The 23,915-nt window shown below is 41.0% G+C and overlaps 1 protein-coding gene across 1 annotated transcript in view; it reads left to right on the forward strand.

Annotated features, from left to right (window-relative positions):
* The window catches only part of angpt4 (angiopoietin 4), a 35,477-nt gene extending 14,814 nt beyond the window's left edge, over positions 1-20,663 (forward strand). The window contains exons 2-9 of the mRNA XM_029247825.1: positions 4,526-4,681; positions 5,348-5,469; positions 6,867-7,099; positions 10,694-10,809; positions 11,225-11,326; positions 14,172-14,338; positions 15,538-15,668; positions 19,631-20,663. Coding sequence (XP_029103658.1) covers positions 4,526-4,681; positions 5,348-5,469; positions 6,867-7,099; positions 10,694-10,809; positions 11,225-11,326; positions 14,172-14,338; positions 15,538-15,668; positions 19,631-19,791 — 1,188 coding nt within the window. The 3' untranslated portion in view covers positions 19,792-20,663. The remainder of the gene's footprint in view (positions 1-4,525; positions 4,682-5,347; positions 5,470-6,866; positions 7,100-10,693; positions 10,810-11,224; positions 11,327-14,171; positions 14,339-15,537; positions 15,669-19,630) is intronic.
* Positions 20,664-23,915: the final 3,252 nt, after the last annotated feature.

Below are 23,915 nucleotides of genomic sequence, written 5' to 3' on the forward strand. Positions count from 1 at the left end.
TGTGTCTATGATATCTCACACCTGAGCTTATACATAATTAATATTTGACTTTTTCAAAAATTTTGGCAAGATCACATATCTTCAGGTGGACTGTTTCTTCCTTCCTTCACAAAGAATTCATTGCCAATTACATCATGGACTTTTCATTCTGAAGGCCAATGCCACCTCAGAGGAAACAGCGAGAAAACACTTTTGCTGAAAAAAAAAAATCTTATTCATCAACGCACCTTGCTGTTCTCCTTGTGAATTCATAATGATCACAAATATATTTTGCAGAAAGACACTTGAGAATTGGTACAAAAAATGCTGCCTAGAATGTCCAGATTTGCATTGTGAAAAAGACTAAATGTGATTTTGCAGTGGGTTGAACCACAGTCCTGCTTTCCAGTGGGTCTGGGGTTCGAGTCCCGCTTGGGGTGCCTTGCGATGGACTGGTGTCCTGTCCTGGGTGTGTCCCCTCCCCCTCCAGCCTTACGCCCTGTGTTGCTGGATTAGCCTCTGGCTCCCAGTGACCCTGTATGGGACAAGTGGATCAGAAAGTGTGTGTGAATTTATTTCATTGTCGAACTAGTTAATACCATGTACAGGGCTATTATGGGTTATATGTGCCTCAGTCACAGTCTCTCTGCTGTGTGCTATGGTCATGTTGTCACCCTGCTTAACATAAGTATGTTTCAACCTCTCTGATTTATCCCTTATATATAGCCTATACACCTCACACACACACACACTGTCTGAAGCTGCTGGTCCCAAGCGGGGTCATGGCGAGCCAGAGCCTAACCCGGCAAGGCTGGAGGGGGAGGGAATGCACTGAGGATGGGACACCTCAAGCAGGACTCAAACCCCAGACCCACCAGAGAGCAGGACCCAGGCAAGCCAGCTGTGCCACCGCACCCCCCACTATACTGTACACCTTATAGTGTGTATTAATTAATGTATTAATATACCCTTTCAAGTCTTCTGTTTTAAAAAAAACTGTGTGCAACAACCACAGAAAAAAATATTACCTGCTTTTGTCTGTCTTTCCTGATTCAGATATACAGAAGGCATTTTGGCCTGGACATGTGGATGAACAGCATGATTGTTGCAGAAAGATGGCACAGAGCAAGCATGTGTGCCAACACAGACGATGGGGTGGCAGGGGTGGTGTCCCTATGGGGGGAGGGGGGGGTCTTTTCACATGTATTGCTGGCCATATAAATTCCTCATTTGGACCCAGCTGCCTCCTTATAATAATAATACAGCTATTCCCTAGAAGCTGGGTTTTTGTCATTTCTTCTTTTTTTTTTTTTTCTTTAAAAAAAAAGATGTTTAATAACTAGGAAAACAGAGGCGTGTTTCTCGAAATCTCAGTGCACTGGCTTTCACTGTGCAAATTTTTACACATCCATAATGTGTCTTCTTAGTGGCAAAGCACGTGCCAAAAAATTGAAGGTGAAGGAAAGGTGAGCAGGTTTTGTGTGATATTAGTTTTTAACAGAATTATCAGAATATCCCCCTCACTTAACTGAGCTGGGATATTGGACTTGAGGAACATCTATATAATATCACTTTGCGATTTTCTGTATAACCTAATGGATTAAATAAAGCATCGTGAACTCAGCAGCAGAGCTACAGAGCTTTAGTGTAGAACTTCAGGAAGTTTAATTCGAAGCGCCAGCAGAGGGGAATTAAAATGGTTTAGTTTGTCAAAACTTGCTGGACAGGATTCAGAAGAAGAGATGAGGCAGGATATTTTGTTTTGTTTATTACCGAGCGGAGCAATGAATTTCTCAAAGAACTTGTAGAACATCGAGAGTCTGACAACTGTGGAGATATCAGGGATTCAGAGAGTGAGGTCTGGGAGAGAGGTCCAGCAACCGCGACAAAAAAAGGTCTCAGGTTTCCCAAATGTCTTGGACGTGTCCTCAGTTTACAATCGTGCGTTTTGTTGTTTCGTTGTGTAAAGAAGGACAACAGCAGCACAGTGTCAGTTTGGCAAAAGTGCTGTTGAGTGAAAAGATGAGAATATTTGTTTTCTTGGGACATTTCATCCAGTTTTGCACAAATAATTCATTTAAATCCTTTGCACTTAAGTGGTGTTGTGTCTCATGTGACTGACCAAAGCATCTTGGGTGTAAAAGTAATACTCTTGTTGCTCTTTATGCTGAAGCTGATAGGAGTGTTATATTATTAAAAAACCATTAATAATGAATGTTTCCAGTGCCGGTAGAGCCTTTCTTGTTAGGAAAAAATGCTTCTAACATTTCACTGGAAGCATTGCTACAGAATATTTCGAAAACAATCTCAGAAACTTCTGCTTGTTTCCTCATCTTGGAGAGAGTGGACAAGCGCGCGGTCGCAATGGACTCTGGCCGCAGACACCATACATCAGTGTCACGCGTTGCATTTATCTTGAATAGCACAGACACAAAAGTTATGGTTTGCTCTCGTAGAAAGCGAGGTTACACAACGTCAATAAAGATAGGCACGGCTCTGATTTTACGTCTGTCCTCTAACTAATGATCGCGTCCTCATTTTGGTACATTGATGTCGGTGCTTTTTCTCTCTCATGTGCATGCACACATATTTTACAGTGAAAAAGTGATGTACTTGATCAAGACACTTCAAAATAATAAAATCCTTTAATGCTTACCACGATAAGCTGGAACTCTGTTCCTCATCCTGAAATCAACCTGGCTTTTGTCCAACATATATACCGTACTGTATTTATCCTTGTTAATTGTTACTAGATATGCTAGTTAAAAATGGCACTTATTTACTTCCATCAGCAATTTTCCTTTCCTTGGCAAGTCGCCCTGTTCCAGTGCACCAGTCTATGCAGGGGACGAAGATCAGAAAGAAGGGGACATCTGGTTTAAGTTAGCAGCAATGAAACAGACCCTTAGAAAGTATATCTTTGTTCCCAAACTCATAGTATGGCCATGTCCCATGTAATTTTAATCCAAAGGCAGGAAGTAAGGGTCAATTAACTGGTCAAGACACACAACTTCTTTGGGGAACTAATATTTTTTTAAAAGTTTGCTCTTTTTAGTACTTCGTTTCACTCTGTCAGCACACTCTGAGCCCCTAACCAAATGATCTGTCAGGTTGGATTTGAAAAAAAAAGAATTGCTCTAAAGTTATTCACACCTTTCTGATCAGCAGGTGTTGCTTAACAATGTCAAATAATACACACTGAACTGCAAGATTCAGCCAGCCAAATACCGCTTGCAAAACCCCTTGTGGTCAAAAAATAATCATCTCTAATTAACACTGAATGCAATACTTTTGTGACCAAAAGACCAGAAGGGTTTACATTAATTTGTATGTTTGTGCTGCGAAATGCATTCATTGTGCAGAAATGAGAACGAATGCCTGAGGAAATGGTGCTACATTAAAGGGAAAAGGGTAATACAGTCATACAGAAAGCTACTGAAGGGCAAAGAACTCTCATTAAACTGATAGATTAACACACCATGCTTCTGTGATGCTTGCTGGCTGGGGAAATGGATAAATTTGTGGCACCTCTGAGTGCTACTTAATTTTCAAAGAGCATCAAGAAACTATACTCTTGGACTTGTTTCTTCAAATTTCTTTTAGTTTCAGTATATTGATCTTCCCCTCAAATTTGTTTTGCAGAACTCCTTATTAATTATATCTTGACTGATGCAGTCCTGGCCACAAATATTGTCAATATTGCACTTTTTGCTCACAGTTGTTTTGTAAATAATTTCAAATTTACCAAAGAATTTGGTCTCCACTTTTTTTTTTTTTTTAAATTTCACTGTTAAATATTACAGAACCTTTGTTTTTGAAACCGAAGTGTATATATATCTTTTTGGTTAGAAAATATAAAAATAAGGCACCGAAAAGTACTTCTTATAGCTTCATAGCAATTTTTTAAATTGCATAATAAAGGCTTGGTCTTATCTATAGTTGACTACATTTAATTATTCTCACTGACTCAGTCATCATTATATCCATTTAAAAAATGTCCATGTCTTCATACAAATGCAAATTTTTAAGTGTGTTTAAAAAAGGGACATAGACATTGTAAAAACAAGCAGGACACCATTAATCAGCCTTAATAAAAAATTTTCACTGCATTTTAAAATGAGGAACCGTCTCATCAGGTGGACTTGGAAAAAAACATGGACTAATGTGTTCTATGTGCCAGAACACTTACTACATGACGTCACCTGTTGAGGAAAAGCAGGGATTCCTTGGGATTTCAGCTCTTGTTGTTTGCTAAGAGAAAATGGCATGAGCAATAACCACTGGGAACCAGAAGACACACCACTGGCTTTCAGCTTGTTTCTGCTGGCCCCAAAAGAATACCTTAATTTTTTCTCTAGTACTACAACAGATTCTGCAGGAGGTTGCAGCATCAGAGACCATCAGGGCACTACATGGTGGTATGGAAGACAGAAGTAAAAAAAAAAACACTCATGATCAGACAAGTAAAAAAAATGCGTTTTGATCAAGTAGAAAAAATATTCATATTTTCTATATAAATAATCCTCTTTTTTCTGTTCATCCTCAGTTGGAGAACTACATCCAAGAAAATATCAAGAGCGAGCTGGTGCATATTCAGGCTCATGTCGTCCACAACCAGACTGCCAACATGCTGAAGATGGGCACCAACTTGCTAAGCCAGACTGCGGAACAGACAAGAAAGCTTAACGTTGTGGAGGCACAGGTAGCTTGATGAAAAGGGTTGTCAAAAACCTGAAAACGTCAATGAGCCTTTGAGCATCAAGAGCCATCTCTTCACACAGTGAAGGAGAAGGAGACTTCTGAGAAATGCAATGCAAAATATTAGTGGAAGAAAGACCAAAGAGTTAAAGTTAATTCAGTCAAACTGAGCCAAATCCATTTCTCTTTAATACCTTCAATAACCAGACAATGACTAATTCACTTCTTCAACTCAGTTGAAAGATTGATGTTGGCTCTTCGCCACCTCATCTGCCACCTCAAGAATAATATGGCAAACAATATGTAATGTAAGAATAGCATCAGTTTTATTGGGTGTAACAATTCATCATCCTTATCCAAACAAAACTCCATGTTAAATCCACCAGCTATTTGGAGGATTATGCTATTTCCAGTCACTGGCGTCTACTTGATTTGCAAAGTGAAAACACTGAAGGCAATCATTTGAATCAAATCCCTCTTGTTAAAGTGGACTTCTCGTTAATCATGTTGAGGTCAGTCTTGATTTAACAGAGAAGCAGCATTTGCATAGATTGCCTGAAAATTTTAAAAATTTGCCCTGAAACTGATATTTGAAAAATATTGAAAAATGACAAGGCAGCTCTCACACCTCTGTGTGTTCATGTTTCCATTTCGATATATTCTCACACAGGTTCTAAACCAGACATCACGGATTGAGATCCAGTTGTTAGAAAACACATTATCAACAAATAAACTGGAGAAGGAGTTGCTGATGCAAGTTTCTGAGATTTCAAAACTGCAGAACAAAAACAGGTAGGATAAAAAAGCAACGCAAGCACACATAGACAGGATTTATTTTCTTCTAATGTATTACTTGTATGAATCACATTTCAGTACAGACACCCATCTACTTATGTAAGTTTGGCTCATGTAAATCCAGATTTATGTAAAAAATTCCCGGCATACACATTATTTATATAGCACTTCTACTTTACACAAAACATCTGAAATATGTCAAGTACAAGTCTGCGTAGCCAGACAAGGCAGGAAGCTGCATCTTTCCAGTTCTTGCGTGTTTTGAGTTGTGAACGGACCTCGTCTTGTTACTGTAGTGCTTGTTTCTCGCATTTTTTTTTTTTTTTACGCATTTCATTATTTACAATGCCTGGTGCTAAATGTGCACTTGAAGGAAAACCAGAACCATCTTGCAAGCGTACAACAATCAATTTAGAGATGAAATTGAAAATAATAAGGAAGGATAAAGGTGGGCAAAGATTATAGTCAATAGCACGGGAACCAGGTTTAGCCGTATAGACTATAAATACGATAATGAAGGATGCTGCACGTATAAAGGAGCAAAGGAACAGCTAGCATGAAAACAACAATAATAATATGACAGACATCTAATATCTCTGACATTTACAAGAGAATTATATTGTGTAATTTTTTTATATCTATGTTTGCTACAAATGCCTAGGCTAGGGTAGGGTAGCCTATGTTGAATGGTGGGGAAGGAGGTGGAATCTGACGTACGTAACTTTTGACTTACGTAAGGGGTTGAACAACGGTCTATTTGCATAAGACGAGGGGCGTCTGTACTTCACATTTAATAATGAATGATTTTTGTGAAATGCTAAGATTGGATCACTTTATAATTGTGTACATGAACAATGGATTGTTTATCAACCTCAAACACACTATCACATCTTTTCATCTGTGGAACTATTCCTTGAAATCCAAAACATGAGCGATAAAATTACATATAATGGCAAATAATAATTTATTTCTAAGATTATTTGTAATGCTGACTGCCAAAGACATCAGTGAAATATAAACATCAATTTTACAGAAGACCCCAAGCAAGTTCAAATTGCACATTAGAAAAGAAAACAGAGAAAAAAAGCCAGAATTTCATTTACAATTTCTTATGATTGTCCCAAAGATTACACAGATAATTTAATTTTCAATCAGTCATTCCTGAACAGTGGGTTAAAAGGTGAAAGCAGTTCTGGTTCATGTTTGCGTTGCACAGTAGTCCAGATATTGTAGATATAAAGAAATATTTAAGTGGTTTGAAAAAAACTCAGCTGGGGATTTCTTTTCAAATAGCGAAGATTTAGGTGTCTGTTTACAAGTATAGACAATGCAGATACAGTACACAACATCCTCCTGTGATGCTGTCAGGCTCACTTTGGTTATTACGCCTTCAGCCAGCTGGAGAACAAGGTACTTGTGCTGGAGTCTCAGCATAAGACCGAGCTGGAAGACCTGCGGGAGGAGAAGCAGCAGTTACAGAACCTGGTGGTACGCCAGGCAACGGCCATCGAGGCCCTGGAAAAGCAGCTGCACGTGGCCAGCAGCAACAACTCGGCCCTGCAGCGGCAGCAGCTGCAGCTCATGGATTCCGTGCACAGGCTTATCGGCATGGTGTCTGCAGGCTCAGGTAGGTGCAAAGATGGAACAACCTCTTTGGCTCGTATTCTTGAGAAGCGCACGAGTGGTTTGTTGAGTGCAACTTTGGGAGGATCGCTTCTGAAAAGGCGTCCATGCAGATGGTGTTCGACTTGTGATTTTTCAACTTTACAATGGTGAGCTGGCGATAGACATTCAGTAGAAACTGTACTTTGAATTCTGAATCATGATTTCTTCCCGGGAAAGCGATATGCTTTCTTGCGATGCTGAGCAGCAGCAGTTATCTCCATCTCCTACTCTGCCATGCAGTCGCTATACAGATGCTCCCCTGTATCTACATTGTGTTTTGTGCATCCATAATGTCACAAAAACGCCCATCTGTGCCTCTTGCTACTGGTGGGAAGAAGAAGAGGAGGGCAATTACTCTTGAGGAGAAACTCTAGATAATGTCCCAGCATGAAGGCGACAAGCCCGTAATGACCATCACACGCATGCTAGGCTATGATGTTCGGGAGGTTAGGCGTATTAAATGCATTTTCGACTTACGATGGGTTTCACGGAACATAATCCCATTGTAAGTCAAGGACCGCCTGTAAATTAACATTACAGGTTAAACAGGGACAGCTGGTAGTGTGGTGGTTAGAGTTACTGCCTCTGGATCTAAAGGTTGTAGGTTCAGTTTTCCAGCTGTAGTACTCTTGCGCAACATACTAACCCTCAACTGCTCCAGTAAAACTACCCACAAGTACAAATGGATAAATAATCACAAGCTTGTAATAACTGTAACCTTAACATATGTAATATTCTTTGGAGAAAAACATCAGCTAAATGAATTAATGTAAATTATAGGTACTGTAAAGAGGTAGCAACTTTACAAGCCACCTTTAGTGTTCATAACAGGTTATTATACTAAATAACTTCTTCAGTGGTCTTTTTGTATTCATTTACATTCTGTAAAATGAGAGTAAGTCCAACTAACTGAATTTAGAATCAAGAAGAGACACAGAAGAATAAAGGAGAACATCCCTCGTTAATCAAATGCTGTAGAAGAAGCAGTTCATATATAAGTGCTGTTACTGTACAGTAAATTCTCCATGTCACCGCCGACTTACAAATTTACAAACAGAGGTACGAACAAACCTGGTTATACATCCAGTTTCATTTACTGAGCATAGACTGCTGAAGATTGTGTTCACCAGCCATCCCAGCATTCCCAGCATTCCCAGCATTCCCAGCCAACATTGTTGTTGCAATGTTGGATTCGTATCACTGCAGCATGGTTCTTTTGTGCTGTTTAGTTTAAAAAACCCTAATATGCTACTGATAAAGGCAGTAAGATACTGAGCTATCAACAGACCTACCTTCCCAAGTGTTTGTATGCTGAGGACTATACAATGATGTAAAGAGTGAGCTCACTGTCCTTTAAAAGTCTAGCCTTTTTAAAAATGTTTTGACACAGGGACATCTGATCCTCGTCTCAATCAATCCTCGCCTAATAAAACAGTTAAGAAATTGCATTTTGCAGCTATTTATTCAGCAAAACTCAGCAATTTCCTGAGGCTGAAAAATTAAAGTGCACCTCTGGCTTCTATAACTGTTTCACTAACCTTTCTTTGGCAGCAGCAACTTCATGCAAGAGTTTCTTGTAACTGTCTATTGGTCAATTACATTGACTGTAAGGAATTTTGGCCACGCAGCACTGTTTCAACTGTGTGATCTTTGAAGGCTTTCTTGCATATGCAGCCCACTCAAAGTCCCCTGACAGCATTTAAGCTCAATTTAAATCTCTCTCAAGAAGCCCCAAACTATAATGGTGCCACTACCAAACAACTGATATGATTGTCTTCTGTTCGCAAGCAATTTCTGATTTCTACCAAGCATGACCTGGAAAGAGGCAGCACAGTAGTGCAGGTACCTCACAGCTTCTGAAGTGTGGGTTTTGGTCTGACTCAGTCTATGTGTAATTTGTACTTTGTCCTTGTGTTTGTGTAGGTTTGCTGTTGACCTCGCATAGTCCAAAAACATTTCAACAGCATGAAGGTGTGCACAACAACCCAGTTACATTTATTCACTTAGCTGACACTTTTCTCAAGAGTGACTTACAATGTTAAGGTCACAACTATTACAATCACTTACCCATTTACACAGCTGGGTAATTTTACTGGAGCCATTTAGGGTAAGTACCTTGCTCAAGGGTATAACAGCCAGAGCTGAAGATCAAACCTGTAACCTTTGGGTTGAAAGGCAGTAGTACTAACCACTACACTATCAGTTGTCCAAAAGGTCAACTCAGTTTATGAAAATGAATGAATGACAACCTGTACATTCTTTAACGTGGACCTGGGATTTTGATGAGTTCTTTTCCATTTTTTGATCACCATACAGCCTGAATTTGAAGGTATGGCTCGCTTTCGGAAGAAATTTTGAATTTTCTACATTGTACATAATCCATCATACCATGGAATAACTCACTGTGAAATCTTTTGAAAAACCTTTGTAACCCCTTCCATACACTCAGGCATTAGTACTGCCCTTCTTCCAGGAGCTCTGTGTATCTTAACATGATGTGTATCAACTCAGCTATGAGCTCAAGTTTACATTACCCCAACTTTCTCATATTTATGCATGATTTTTTAATGATCCGCACCTGTTTCGGTGCACCTGATGCAAAGTGTCATCAGTTTAGGAAATGATTCAGCAAGGAGTGTATTAACATTCCCATCCCTTGAAGACTGAAGTTCTATTTGATCTTTTCAAAGTGCAATATTTCAGCAGTACTAAGTTACATTGAGCATAGTGTGTCCAGATATGTCAAAGACAAAACCCCTCATGGGATGTTGGTACTTTCTGTCATCACTGCAGAATCAGTAGCCAAAACACTCTAAGCACAGAAGGAACAGTGACATAAAAACAGCTGGCCAGTTACCAGCTTTCAGACAAAATTTGAAATGTAACTTCAAAACAAAAATATTTTCATGTAATCTGACCACATTGCAGTTTATCACAAACATCAATCATTCCAGGAAAGGTGCCATTTCAAATGTAAACCTAATGTCGGGCTTTTCATCTGGTACCAAAGAGGGCTAAACTTATCTGGACTGTGCTGTATTGCTCATGACAGTCAGCATGTCGGAATATGGGTATTTTCTTCCTATTGATTTCTTTGGCACCATCATTTGGAAAGGCCTGGCTTGGCTTCAAACAGTTGTGAACCACACACTTAGATAAGTCCCTTCTGAACTTCGACATCGGTCCTCGAACATTTTGCTTGCTTTGTACGGAGAACGTGTCTGCATCTGTTTGCAAAAGCATTCCAGATTCACAAATACAACAGCGCAAATGTTGGTTCCAAGTTAAAGCGCACGCAGACGCTGGCACTTCTAAAGAAAATGGTGAAGAAGGAAGAAAAACACTGTTACGAAATAATTTATTTAATCGACATTTACCGAACTCTTTTAATGTCACTTTATCTAGAGCGACTGTGTGAATGTATTGCCTTGTTAGTTAGGCCCTTTGGAAAAGCGCCTTACCTTAACAACAGTGATGATAATAATAATAAGAATACAAAATAGACCCATAAAAAAGCTGACGAAATTGTGCTCTTTTTTTCTGCTTATGTGTACAGCACTGCAGTGGAGGGAGCTGAGGTTCCGGGACTGTGCTGAACTCTACAGAGCGGGCCACAACGTGAGTGGTGTCTACAGCATACACATCGACATCAACATGACCGAGCCCGTAAAGGTGAGCGCAAGCAAGCGGAACTGTCTTTTCTTCTCCTGATGATTCTACAATTGAACCATAGAAATTTCAAATGTGTTTATTATAACACACGACTGCGAGACTGGAGGGTTAACATTTAAAAACTGCACATTTCACATAAAACAAAAAGTAGCAACAGCAAATAGCACAGCGGTCAGACTTATCCCCTTGCAATCTAACGGACCCAAGTCCTGCTGTAGTACTCTTGATCAAGGAACCTACTTTGAATTCAGTAAAAATGACCCTGCTGGGAAAATGGGTAAATCACTGTAAATAGCTTAATATACGAAGTGATCATTGAACAAAGGTGTCAGATGAGTCGATAAATAATGTGTTGAACTGTAGACGGACGCTACTGCAGACATTGAGCAAATGATGATTAGTCCCATTTATCCAGGTTTTCTGTGACATGGAGACCAGTGGAGGAGGCTGGACAGTCTTCCAGCGCAGATTCAATGGAAGCGTGGACTTCCAAAGGACTTGGAAAGAGTACAAGATGGTACGTCTACTTACATCATGGCATCAGTATCTGTCCATGTAAGCTTAGGTAGGCTGACAGTGACGTATAGCTAGCAGGTCCGCTTAGCAATGTCCATCACCGACAGTTCCAAAGTTTAAAAAAATGACTTAAATACCACTTCTCCTAAGCTGCAGAGGAAGGTGGAAAGATCTCCACATTTCCAAGAGTGAATGTTTGAAAGATCTGTCTTGTAAAATGCTTCTTTTTTTTCAGAGGACCTAGCCAACATTTTAAGAAGCGCATGGTTTTGAGCTGATTCGCTGCGCATTAATGCCATTGCAGAGGCCTGCCAAACCTGGATGATGAGAGCTGACAAGTGCACTAGTTTAAAATGGAGCAAACACGGACAAAAATAGGAACTGCCCTCTAAGCGTTGTCCCTGAAGCCAGGGCTGATGAGCGGGACCTGGGTCATGGAATCATAGGGAACAGTTAGCTAATTGACATCAGTTCTGCGAATGATGGATTTTTCCAGTAAGCTGGTATTTCATGCTGAATGACATTTGCGTTCTGCTGCCCACAAGGGATTATGGGCACACGCACTCGGAACTGTTTCGTCCAAGTGGCCACACAGAGACAGACCATTCCACAGGATGCGAGGCGGCCCTACTTGTAGATAACCAAAGCGGGTGTGAAAATTCAGAGCTGCCATCACGTTATACCTTTCACACTTCACTGAACAATTCAGGCTATTGAAGCAATATTTCTTTGCCAATTTCACACTTGCATTTACGTTTATGCATTTGCCAGGTGCCTTACGCCAAAATAGCGTGCAACTCGGTAAATACAATTCTGTAACAGACAGAGGGCTTAGATACAAACACATGATTATTGAAGAGCAGCTTGTTCATTCGGCACCGCGATTCTGTATCGCTTAAAGAGCTTTTTTTGCTTACTGATGTGTGACATGAGATACCTAGAATTTCCAAGAATAAACAATAATTTGGTTGAGGTTGTTATGGGCTACAGAAAATTTGCAAAACAGACCTTCTGGCTCTATGCAGTTGCTTTCTATTCTCACTCTGGTGATGCAATGACGCCCATGTTAGAAAGAGCATTAAGGGTTTTTCAGAACCCCTCCTTATGGATACTCTTATTTCATTAATTTTGCTTCCAAGTGCAAAAATACTAAAGACAGTAATAGGCAGATTTTTTTTTTTTAACTGGCTGGCATAAGTTATTATACCCTTACCAGTAATTCTTTGCTTTACACTGTGGATGAGGACTGATAATGTGTGATAAATCAGGAGGATCATCCTCAGGGTACAGAAGCAGTCGGTGCACTCCAACATTTATTTGCAAACAGAGGAAATACCCTAGAACTCCCTGCAGATGCATATGTACATTACCGATAATCTTCACTTGCTCTTTCTTAGAATTCTCATACTGTTGGGTAACATCAGATAGTCGCACCTGCCACAACATACGTGGATACAATTGCCAAGTGGAGAAGGAAGTATTTTAGCTGGAATGTAAATAATCTTTATTGGAGAGGTACTTTCATTTGGGAAAGCATGGCCTCACTTTCGATTTGAGGTCCGATAATATTTGGACGTTCTTTTTCATTCTGTTCCTGCCACTTGCTGTTTTCACTGGCTTTCGTAATCTTGGAAAAAGACAAACACATAATATCTAGCAACATATTTTGAGGTCCTCCAGCGGGATGATTACTTTTGCCCGCTCAGAAAAAAAAATCCGCTGTATTTGAGAGAGGTTATTCCATGTTGCTTATGTCTGCATTTATTTATCCTTTGCTTTTCAGCAAAGCAACTTAGTGTTTAACTGGTTTATACAGCTGCGTTATTTTTGCAGGAGCAAGTTAGGGTGAGTACTTACTCCAGGGTACTGCAGCTGTAGGGGGGATGTGAACCAGGGTCATTCAAGTGCAAAGCAGGAGCTTTAACCACTACATCACCTACTGCTGTGTTCTGCTCATCTCTAGCTGCCTACATTCACTTTTGCAGTCATACCCGTAAAATACCTTTGTTTCACATTTTTTAAAACACTTTTAAGTGGTGCAGCATTATTCCCTTTATTAATTCTATTTATTTTTCCTGAGCGAAGTAATGGTCAACTTGGTTGCACTATTAAAAAGTGTTGCTCACAGCCATAGTATCCCTTTTACCCTGTTTCAAATTAGCCTTGACGGTCAGTCTTGTTACCCCCCATGTGTTTGCAAAGCGCTGGCCGGTCCTGAGAAGATTACAGAGCAATAAAGCGCACGTTCCTCTGTCACTTCTTAGAAATATACACAAAGCTTATGTAATTTTATTGTAGTAATCCACTGTTATGACATCATTATTATTTCTTCACTGGAGTAACTAGCCTGTAAGGTAACTTGGTTTTACTCATTATTATGGCAATAAGCAGAGAAACAAAAGAGTTACAACTTATTGCAACGAAAGGATGATTACTGTTTATCAGCTCAATGTGAATACTGTATCTGTGAGAAACACGTCTCAGAGGAAAACAGGGCCACATCGGTCCCTGAGGCAGTTTTCCTCCGCTTTCTGGTGCCGTAAGGCTGGTCTTTTTGAACAGGTCACGGTCCTTTGACATACGGTGACAATTCCTGCGTCTCTCCAACATTTACCAGACCACACTTCATGAATGACATGGTGATGCTTTAACATGCAAAGTTCATCTGATTTTCATGTGACTATGTCATCTGGGAACCAGGCCAGATGAACATGAAGTTGCTCTTGATGCATTTTTCATTAATCCCCCTCAAAAATATTTGCAGCAGATGGTCAGAACTGCACGTTTTAAAGACACTCATTTGGTACAATTGTTTAAAGCTCACAGACCTATTTTTCCTTACGCAGGGCTTCGGCGACCCTGCTGGCGAGCACTGGTTGGGCAATGAGGCAGTATTCAGGATAACTAGCCAGGGCCAGTATTCCCTGCGGGTGGAGCTGAAGGACTGGGAGGGCAATGCACCCTTCTCCCATTATGACAGATTCCAGCTGGGCAGTGAGAAACAAAACTACCGGTATGTACTTCCTGTTACAGTTCACTCTGTTCTTTAGTCCTCATTCCGGTTGTACGGAATATCACATACTCAGTCTGAATTCATTAGATGCCATTAGCAAGGTAGGAGCGGTTCTGTGAGAATCCTTGTCCACGTCATCGTTTAACAGCTGACATCACCCTCCTTTATTCCTTTCAGTGAGACACAAATGTGCTCATTATATTTCACCTGGATGTCTTCTAACTGTCCTGTTTTCCAAGCGCATACAGTGCCAGTCAGAAACCTGAGTACACCTCAGCAGCCCAGTAGACCTTGTGTGGGGAAAAAGTGGGATAAAACGGTGAAAACGAAGCAGCCCACGGGGGGCCCGCATCTTCGGGAAATACTACAAAAGACACGTTGGGTGATTTTCTGCTGAAACTTTCCATAACGATTTTCCCCATGGAAAAACCTAGTTTCTTGCTAGTATACTCAACCCTTTAACTGGTTCTTCAGCCAGGACTCCTAGCTACTCACCTGGGTAATCTAGGGTTTTTTAATTACTCATTGGCTATCCTTGGCGTTACACCACCAGTTATACATGGGCATCAGTTTATTAGCTTCTCATGACAATATTAATGTAGCTATTAGCACTTTTTCTCTCTATAATGTCCAGGAGGGGTGGACAGCCATTGGCACTTGGACCCCCCAGAGCTTTATTTTTCTCCCTTGCCTTTCAGTTGGGAGTTTGTTGTTTTCCTTTCCTTTCTGGTCTGTTGGCTTACCTCATAGCCTCACTAGGTAGTGTAGTTCTTATAGTCACTAACTATAGCTAATCTTTTATCTATAGGCTTAATTTATATCTGCTATAATCGGTTATTGCTACTGATGCTTTGTTCAGCACTCTCTGTCACTGTGTAAGAAGAGCGTGCTGTAGAAATACATTGAATTTAACTGAAATAGTGCAGGCTGTCATTTAAGGCTGTCTTAAGCAATTGCTGTGAGCTCAACTCAAATTCCCATCCTGTTTCCTCTGCATCACCCTAAAGCACCGTTCAAAAAAAGCCCTTCAGCTGCTGAGACGGTTTCAGGAAGAAGAAACCCAGCTTGCCGGATACACTCCAGGCAGTCCGTTCATTTTTCAGGGAGCACAAGTTATAAACTGGCGGTGTACTGCGTCCATGGAAAGAGAATATATGTGATTCTTTTGATGGATGATTTTTTTTTTCTATTGCATTTAGCTTGTTTTTGAGAGGCTATAGCGGAACTGCAGGACACCAAAGCAGCCTGGCACCGCATGGCACCAGCTTCAGCACCCGCGATGCAGACAATGACAACTGTGTGTGCAAGTGCGCCCTCATGCTGACTGGAGGTATGGCGCGGCTCAGTCCACAAGACCCTTCAGCGTTAGCAGCAGTTTAATTGCAAACCGTACCCAGAGATGCCTGGCGTTTCACGTAAAAAAAACTTAAAATAACAATGAAGTCTAGCAGGAATAATAGTTTTCAGATTCTTTCCTCTGTTGTACATCGTGAATAACATTTAAAATATGTTATGTATTCAACACCTTTTTGCATACAGTACTGTACGCCTTCAGATTTCACTTTGTGCTACCGCCGTGCAGTTTACATGGCCATCAGGAATTCTGAACGCTCGCTTTTTACTGTGAGGGAGATTTTCAAGAAACGCTCAAGAAAGAAAAAAATGAAGCAAAGAAAGGGAAATACTTTTTTCCAGCTTTGTTGATACTGGTGAATCTGTAATGTTTTGTAAACCACAAGAACGCGGCTACCTGCCCAGCGGTACAGAACAGCACAATGTGATTATCCTCAAAAACTAAAGTAAAATGCTGAGCTCTCCGCTGTAGCTGTAATAAGGACCTCAAGCAAGAGTCTTCTCATCCTTCACTTAAGGCTGTTAATTCATCCAGTGAAATTACCCTCTTACATTTATTTACTTAGCTGGTGTTTTTCTCTAGAGCAACATGCCATGTTATTCTACTTACACACACTTATTCACTCATTTATATATCTAGGTAATTTTAATGGAGCAATTTAGGATTAGTACCCTGCTTAAGGGTGCAACAGCTGGATACAGGACTTGAAACAGAAATACAGGTCCAAAGGCATCAGCTTTAACCACTACACTACCAACTGCCCTGTTAACTGAATTCCACACCAAATGTGAGGTCTTCAGATTAAAATGGTTTAAAAATAAATTTTTACTATCCCTGAATGGACAAAAACGTGTCACCTAAAATCACATCACATCACTTCACATACGTGGTTGCCAGAGCCTAACTCGGCAACTCAGGGCGTAAGGCTGGAGGGGGAGGGGACACACCCAGGACAGGACGCCAGTCCATCACAAGGCACCCCAAGCAGGACTTGAACCCCAGACCCACTGGAGAGCAGGACCCAGTCCAACCCACAGCACCACTGCGCCCCCCCAAAATGAATTAAATACCCAAAATAAAAGGTATTTGTAATGCATGGCAAGGACAGCAGCAACATATCGTGCTGCTTGAAAATGTGTGAAAACTGTAGGGTTTCTTATTATTCTTGTATAAAATTTTAAATCTAACTAAATCTTACATTTTAAAATAAACATATGAAATGAATAAATGTTTATGATTTACACCCCTGATTATACTTACCAACTTGGTTCAACCAACGGAACTTGTGGTTCACTTATTTTTGCACCTACACTACTTTTGTATTTCTTCTACATGCACAAATTCCTCTAAAGCAATATAGGGAATTGGTCATCACACACCTATTATGTCACATAGGAAACACACACACACACACACCATCTGAAACCGCTTGTCCCATACGGGGTTGCGGGGAGCCAGAGCTTAACCCGGCAATGGAGGGCATAAGGCCGGAGGGGGAGGGGACACACCCAGGACGGGACACAAGTCCACCTCAAGCGGGACTTAAACCCCAGACCCACCGGAGAACAGGACAAACCCACTGCGCCACCGCACCCCCACACAAAGGCATCACTGCTACTCATTAGATAACCGTTCCATGGTAAAACTAAAGGACACAAGGGGTTCACATACTTTCAAGCAGCACTGTATTTTATAACATTTGTAAGAAAACTTATTATTGCTACCTTCTCCTTTAATGCTATACTGACATTCATACACACACACATTTTCAGAACCGCCTGTCCCATACGGGGTCGCAGGGAACCGGAGCCTACCCGGTAACACAGGGCGCAAAGCCGGAGGGGGGAGGGGACACACCCAGGACGGGACGCCAGTCCATCGCAAGGCACCCCAAGCGGGACTCGAACCCCAGACCCACTGGAGAGCAGGACTGTGGTCCAACCCACTGCGCCACTGCGCCACCGCACCCACCATGACATTCATACATTTAATGTCAATTACTACTTGTCCAGTGCAGGGTTGTGGTGGTCTGTAGTCTACTTTTTATGGAAAAAGGGTATGTATTTCCACAAACCTTAAGAGAAATTTTTCATAGTACTGTATCCTGTTATGTTAAGCGTGAATGTATATTACTACTGAGCAAAGAAATGAACCCATTGGTGTCTGATGAGAAACACTTGGCTTTGCAACAGAACAACCCAGGCAGGGATAACAAGTGCTAACAATAACAAGTGTCCATGTATATACATTCCACCACCGCGCCTCAGTACATTTTAACACACTTCTGGATGAAGACTCTTTACCAAAGTTGTTCAAAGATCACAACCAAAAGTATTTACTCTTTAGCTGAACAACCAACACCTCTAACCTTACGCTAACCCAATGTTAAATATCCATTCAAAGCCTCGAATGTTTTATAGATGTCGAATGTTGGCGTTTCGGTGCAGCTGGAAGTGTTTGAAGGTTTCAAAGCACATTTTAAGGCTAATTCACAATCAAAACACTTAAGAGAAGAGCCACTTGGCACAACTCATCCAAAGCAAACAGCAGTTGAGTGAAAAGGTACTAAATTCATCAGTGAAGCCTTGTTCTCTCGTGGGGGTTCCACATTCCTACTACAGAAAGCGCACTTTGAACTTGAACGGAACGTGAAAACGTTATTTATTAATATATGGCTATATTTGGCTAATGCCTTTCAAGAGGCTTGATGTTTGTCGTGTGATGTTCTTCGACCACGGCGGTGTAAGGGTCGGTCAGTCGAGATGTAATTATATGATATGCATTTACTGTAGAACAGCTTGTATCGGTCCAACTTGAAACTGTCATCCACATTGCGAAATAACTTACTGGAAGTTTAGTCCACTGTATCCAAGTGGTAACTCGTCATTACAGCTGCAGTTATGCTAAGGATAAACATGCTATTTGCATAATTTCCTCATTTCCAGCAAGGTTTGCACAGCGGATCGCTTCCCGTGCATATATCCGCAGTGTGCAGTTAGTATTGATCCAGGCATTTCAGCACGAAAAGCCATGGCATTTCTTCTGCCTCAACAGCTGTCGCTTATGAGGAATTAATTCCATTCCATTCTATTATTCAGCAGAAAATTTCCCAAGTGTTCTCACCACAGCCTGCATGCTCTGATCTGAGTCAATTTCTAAAGTGTACAAAATGCCCTTTATGAAAGAACACCAGTCTGGCTGTCAGAAAGGGGCTTAATCTGCAACCACCTGCTGGCTGCTCTGAAGTGAACATCAAGTACTGCGGAAAAAAGCAAAGCAGAATGTGCTCTGCCGAAAAAAACGTTCCCGTTATAGAGCTCATATTTTATTGTACTGTACAATGCAACTGTCCAGCTTTTTTTATTTCTGGATTTTATTTAGCAGTAGTTATATATTCCTCTTATAATGCCATTGCCTCTCATCCAGCCTTTACTTCACTCTTTTCCACTGATCTAATGAAGAACCTGCCACTACCACGCCTGCCAACTGTGATGTCCCTCCTTTATTTGTGTTTCTAACTGTAAGCAAAGATATTTTATGAAAAAAGAACACACCTGTACAGGACATTGTATAAATAGGATATTGATCCTGATCACGGTGTTGATGCTGGTACCTCAAAGCTCAAAGGTTTCAATCCATTCTGTGAGGAGTTTGCAAGTTTCACATATATAAATATAAACTGCCTATTGTGTGCGTGTGAGTAAATGAATGTGTTTGCTCTGTGATGGCCTGGCATCAAATCCAGAATGTATCCTGCCTCATACCCTATACTTCCAGGATACGCTCTGGACCACTGCGACCCTGACTTGGCCAGATCCTTACTGATAATGGACTGATGAATAGAATAGAAGAGGAAAAGTCTTACACAGCTTACATGTGTCATGCCATAACAAACCAAAAATGCTGCGGTAACTCCAGCCCGCTGTTGTCATCCTCAGGTTGGTGGTTTGATGCCTGCGGCCTTTCCAACCTCAACGGTATGTACTACACAGTGGGGCAAAACATCCGCAAACTGAACGGCATCAAATGGCACTACTTCCGTGGGCCAAGCTACTCCCTGCGCTCCACAGCCATGATGATCCGGCCGTTGGACTTCTGAGCAGGACACAGAGGCACCAGAGGCTCGATAAACTGCACGGACCCGGGCCATTAGTCACTGGATGCTTGCCTCCTACTGAACTGCCAGGGGAATCGGGAGTCACCGAAATACCAAGATGAATGGAGACAGACCCAACGTTTATCTGGCTGAACATGTTGTTTTCAGCCCTTTTCAAACACGTCCTCTCGTGTTCTGTCATGTTTCCCAAAGATCTTCCTTGTCGAGATTCTGCAGGAGCAACGCGATGTGGAAGTAAACGCAGAATCCGGCCCCAGGAGCGCCCGCTCGGGCCTTCAGAGCAATCACAAGGCATCGGGAAAGTGCTCTGTAATACCGGTAACCATGGATACATGTGTAGCCCTTCGCAAACGTGGAGAGATGCTCTTCGCCTGACTGTCGGAGAATCGGCGTCCAAACACCCGCTGCCGTTTGCACAGCAATTCTCCTTTTCCTCAACGTTTCCGCAGTGATTTTATGGACAAGTGACTTGACTCCTTCCACCGCACCTGCTGATCAGAGCTGGTAGTTTTTGCTGATTCATTTCCAGTTTGCTGAAGGACATTGTGCCCAGGCCGGTACGGTACATACTGTGCATGTCACGCTGTTACATTCCTTGACTAGGGTACCATTTGTAATGTTTTCTAATTTATGACACATATTCCATGCTGAAGGACATGTATCCGTGAACAGAAGTTTAATTTATATTAAAGTGAGGAACATGTTTTTGTTTGATTTTTCAAGCACCGTTTCAGGCCCTTAATAACGTTACATAAACTTCTGTTCGAAATACCTGAACGATGTAGTACGTTTCCTGTATCTTTACGTGGGTCATTATTTCATACTTATTTTTTGCATTTTTATGATAGTATGAATTCCAGTCGTGTAATTCGAGTCTGTTGTGTAAAATTTCTGTAATATTGCATTATAACTGGACTACAATCTGTTGTATATCTACAGTATGTGATCACTTCCGTCTGACCTTCAAGATTAATTGTTCTTTTGTTTCAAACATTCTGTACTGCATTCAGATAAGCTTACATATTACTGCTTAGCTGGTTCAGCTTATAGATCCTACTCCAGATATGTGAATTTAGTTTTAGGTACGTGTTGCTAGCTCTTGTACATGGTGAAAACTATTATTGGCTACTTTTTGAGAACATGCACTTTATGACATTAAAACACATATTACAACACGCAAGCTGTTTTTACTATACAAACCAGGAAAACAGAATATGGATTGCTAATCAGAACAAAAATAAAAATACGCCCTGGTTTACCAACAAATGTTCCTGGGTTTCGATGATTTTTCTTCATTTGCCACAGATCAATTCAAATTGGCCGTTTATGTGCAGCGCGTTGCCGTTGAATAAAACGAAAGAGACAGAGAAATGATAAAGACGGTATTCAGAACTTGTGCTTAATACATTTATCAGTTATTGCCTTGTATGGTTTGGGGAATCGGACTGGGTCAGTCTCTTACAGGAGCCAAAGGATTCTGGAAATAAATCAAAATAAACCCAAAGGCCAGGGTGCCTCATTTAATGAGCTGTACTGAGAACACAGCGAGACTGTCAGCGTGGCCATGGCGAGCGCTGACAGTTTCTCCATCACCGGCATGCTGTAAATCTTCATTTGCTGGCGACCTGACGTGACGTGGGACAGCTTATTTTGTTTGCACGCAACGAAAAACACACACAACCACTAGCCCGTGATCTTTCTGCTGCATGCGTAAAAGAGTGGTCAAAGCAAAACGTTCACAGCCTGGAGGAAATAATAATAATAATACACTTTTACTGGCATCATGATTTGGGCAACAATGAGATATGTTGTGCTTAAATAAAATTGAAATTAACACTGCAAAAGCTGAGTTTATTTTTGTTAAAAGCCGCTCAAACGCTCCCGAATATTTTCCCCACGCTCATAAGGAATTCTTCAGCGGAGGCCAACTGAAATAAAAACACCAGTCATTCTGTGCTGAAAACACACGGAAGATCCCGCCACACTTGGCGCTCTGAACGCTCCTTCTGGGAAGTGCTTGCTTGCAACAAGTCTTTCAAACATTGATACTTCCTCTGCGTTATAATTGTCTCCTGTGTCAAACGCTTGCGTTCCAGTGCACCGACTGTGATTTTTGCTGAGTAAATAATGCACTGTATATATAGTACTGTAAACTGATGCTCATTGTCCTTGTTCGTGGATATTAAAATGTCATCAGAAACGTCAGGTCATGATACGGGCCCGTACCGTGCGGCTCGGAAACATAAATATTAAGTTCGGACTCCTGCTCCCACCGTGAATGCGCACATTCGTCCGCAACTGTTGTCCATGTTGCAGTCATCAGCTCAAGTACCACTGATTGAATTTTAAATGCAGTGCTATCAGAAAGAAAGATTAAACACATCTTATCGACTATCACTGTTCCATTCTAGCTGTCGTTTAATACCAGAAAGTTGTGCCGTTTTGAATGATGCCCGAGATTTGCTTTATAAACCCGAACGCTGCGATGGAGAGGATAACTCTCATATGGAAGTGTTTACACCGATTGTATCGCTGCAGACTTGTTATTGTCCCCACTTACTTCCAGTTTTCTTATAGCGCAGCAGATCGTGTAACAAAAGGAGCTTTGACAAAGAACAAGCGAACACGTCATCTGTTTCAGACTAATTTGTGTGCTGCTCTAATCCATGACCTGCCCTAATTAAGGAAATTTTAATTTCTGAGCGTGATATCAATATTAGTACAAGTTATTGGATATCGTCATATTCGCAGAACGCAAACAAATAGCGGCGATGGGCCCTCAGATTTCTATCTTTATTTTTAAATACTTGGAACTGTGCAAACATACGCACATGCACATAAACACACAAGCGTGCTCACACACACACACACACACACACACACACACACACACACACACACAGAGCATTAAAAATCCCTTTAACGCAAACTTGCATATATAATTTTCTTATTTTGACCTGAAACAATGAATTTAAATTGTAGGATTAAAAACTGAAATAAAACTGACTGTACTAATAGACAAAGACTTCTTTTTCAGAGAAAATCTAATTAATGGAATTAATCTTATCATTTTATACTGTCGGACAATCTCAAAGAGTAAATGCAAGAAACTAAAATGCTAGATCTAAGATGCTATTTGGAATTAATCCGATGCTCTTTGCAGAAGTTCAAAGAGCAATAGTTTGTTATTTCCAGTACTGCCTGTACCAATAATAATAAGAATAACAACAAAGACGGGGCCTTTTACAAAAGTGATGCAGCCGCATAGCTAATTGAACAAAAGAGCAAGAAAGAGATTCAAAGGATTTGCATTAATAAGTTACAAACAGATAAATTGCACAAACAGGTGTGAAGATCTGAAGGTCTCACAAGAAAAGGTAGCTAATTCTTCATTAGGAAACAGGAAAACAACCACAGTTCAAAAGGAAGGAACGACCCCATTTCATCAGAGAAAAAAATCATAACTTGTGATGGAGAAGCCAACCTTGGACATAACATAACCCGTATTATACAGAAAAAAATTTTTTGGGCAGGTAGCTTGATAGAGACACACCCTTCCATTATTATTATTATTGCTATTATTATTATTATTATTAACAACAACAAATGAGTGCACACATGTGATCAGAGATTCATATGGAGACGACCTGAGAAGGAAGCTCAGAGCAGGAAAGTGCAAACACACGCAGAGCACTGAGGTCTCGCACCCGACCGCTGGGGACCAGCAATCTTGCTCAGTGCACGGAAAGGCCGTTTGCCATATCGATTATGCGCAGATCTGCCACTGCCAGTATATATGTAAAAGAGACTCATGGGAAAGTGCCGTGTCACATGGTAAGAAGCGACACCCCGGGGGCTGTGAAAGCTCTGAGTGTGGCAGGCAAAGTAATGCTGTAATCAGTCTTATTGGCCCATAAATGTCTTTGAAAGTTTTCCATCATCTGCTCGCATCAAATCCCATTGGGAAGAGTCTTAACTACAGTATATGGTCTTAATAATGATCCATTTATTGTAGTATTGCACTGTAGTGCAGTGCATCATTTTTACACTGTTTATGTCAACACTCTGAAATTTCTACTTAGGAAGAACCGATGACGAAAAAATAA

The sequence above is a fragment of the Scleropages formosus genome, chromosome 22, assembly GCF_900964775.1.
Source record: "Scleropages formosus chromosome 22, fSclFor1.1, whole genome shotgun sequence".
NCBI lineage: Eukaryota > Metazoa > Chordata > Actinopteri > Osteoglossiformes > Osteoglossidae > Scleropages > Scleropages formosus.